General features: G+C 39.2%; 1 protein-coding gene across 3 annotated transcripts in view; it reads right to left on the bottom strand.

Annotated features, from left to right (window-relative positions):
- FGF12 (fibroblast growth factor 12) overlaps positions 1–2,065 on the bottom strand; it is a 636,348-nt gene that overhangs the window by 29,425 nt on the left and 604,858 nt on the right. For all 3 annotated transcript variants that reach the window (XM_004712297.2, XM_045287545.1, XM_004712295.2), the window contains one exon: positions 63–261. In XM_004712297.2, the coding sequence (XP_004712354.1) occupies positions 63–261 (199 nt within the window). The remainder of the gene's footprint in view (positions 1–62; positions 262–2,065) is intronic.

Raw genomic sequence — 2,065 nt, 5'->3', positions numbered from 1 at the left:
GGGACGCATACACAGAAAATAAACAGACATCAACGTGCTGCTCAGAATGCAGAGAAGCCTACCTTCAATCGGTTTGGGTACAAAATGTGATGAGGGCTTAGTTTTCTTCACTCTGTTCCCCTTCATAATTTGACCTTCTTTATTGAGTCCGAGAAACCATGCCCGGCCTGATTCTTGCTGACGGTACAGAGTAGAAGAATAGATCACATAGTAGTTTTCAAACACAGATTCCTTAAATTTGCATTCTGGAGTGAAAACATCCTGTAGAAAAAGAGAGCAGACAAAAAACGAGAAAGACTTTTAAAATGAATCAGCAAATCTTAAGTCCGATGGGCCTGAAACGTGCGTCCTCTGTAGGAACGAACGAGAGGCAACTGCATCTCATCTGTTAGAAAGACTCTTTCTAATCGCCTTGCTAGCATGTCATGGTGCAGACTTCAATCACTACGTGTGTTCGTATTCTAGACAGCTTGCACTTTGAACAGATTGCTGTTCTGAACTCTGGTCTCAGGATAACATTTTGTAAATGTTCGTGACAGATATTACTAATTTTTTATGTAACATTTATGTAAATGTTCGTGACAGATATTACTAATTTTTTGTGGCCTTTAGCATGTAAATGGAGACGTCTTGATGGAGGAAAGACTAAGTACGTTGCTCTTAACCCAAAGGTTGGTGATTCAAAACCACCCAGTGCCTCTGCAGGAGGAAGATCTGGTGATGTCCTCCCATGAAGATTACAGCGCAGAAATCCCGTGGGACGGCTCTATCCTGTCACATGAAGTTGCCAAGTGGAAAGGAGTCAATGACACTTAAGAAAAACAACAGAGTGTGGGAATTTATGTCTGGAAATAAAACAAACATAACCAAACCAAACATAGGCTCAGCAGATGTTACTGAAGGGACTATTCATGGGTTTCAAACCCTCAACCCACTTCCATGTTCTGACTCGTACAGAGGCACAGGCTTTCCAAGGCTATAAATCTTTGAGAACTGATGGCCTCGTCTTTTTCCCAAGGAGCAGCAGATGGGTTTGAACAAAAACCCTAAGTAAAATGTCCAGGAGTGAGTAGTAAAAAAACAAAACAAAGCAAAGACTATTACATTGTATCATCCTCAAGCGACTCTATGTACTCTTTATAATTTCTTTTATTACTAATATTTAATGTATGCTCTGTCTTCTTCACTATATACTGGAAGATTGTCTTCCAATGTGTGGCCTCCGTGATATAATGCATATAAACCAGGGGCTATCCCAGGAATAAAGTCACTGATGGATATGCAGAGACTGGAGCTGGTTCTACTGCAGCATGTTTCCCTCTCACATGGGAGACTCAAGTTCAATTCTGAGCTAATGTACTTCAAGGACAATTACCACTATCTGTCAATGGAAACCAGGGCATTTTTGTGATGCTAAACAAACAGATTAAAGTGGATCTTCTTGGTTCAGACAGACTAGGAAGAAAAGTTACACTGGTTAGTTCCAATGAGCATTCAACAAAAACCCTAGAGATGACAATATCTAATACCATTCCACATGGAAACACCTTGGTTTAGAGACTAAATTGATAGCAGTTACCTAAAACAAGAAACCTATTTCAAACCCTGGTGATAACGCCAGATTAAGTCTCTATCTTAATTTGCAGAGAACTGCAATGCTGTATAATGGACTGACAGAGGCCTTCAATGATAGAACAACTCAACAATTCACTACCATTGAATCAATTCTGTTGGTTCCCAAGACTGCAATTCTTTCTGGGAAAGAAAGCCTTGTCTTTCTCTCTCTGAGTGGCTGGTGGTTTGAAACTGCTGACCTTGTGGTAAGAAGTCCAATCTGTAACAACTATGCCACTGATAAAAGACACTCATTATAGGGCTCCAGTGGTTGTAGGTAGTTCCAAAATTATGGACTAAAGATTATACCAAGAACATAGGAATAAGGATGCAAAAGCAGCTATAGATATGAAAATCAGAACAATAAAGTGTTTTTGTTATTACATTAATAATAAAAATATAATTTCTCAGAGTACTCTAACATACATAAAATAATTGACAGCAGAATTTG

This window comes from Echinops telfairi, unplaced genomic scaffold, assembly GCF_000313985.2.
Source record: "Echinops telfairi isolate 266 unplaced genomic scaffold, ASM31398v2 ScPeMD7_17;HRSCAF=63, whole genome shotgun sequence".
Taxonomy (NCBI): Eukaryota; Metazoa; Chordata; class Mammalia; order Afrosoricida; family Tenrecidae; genus Echinops; species Echinops telfairi.
This window is presented reverse-complemented; position numbering and strand designations above follow the sequence as displayed.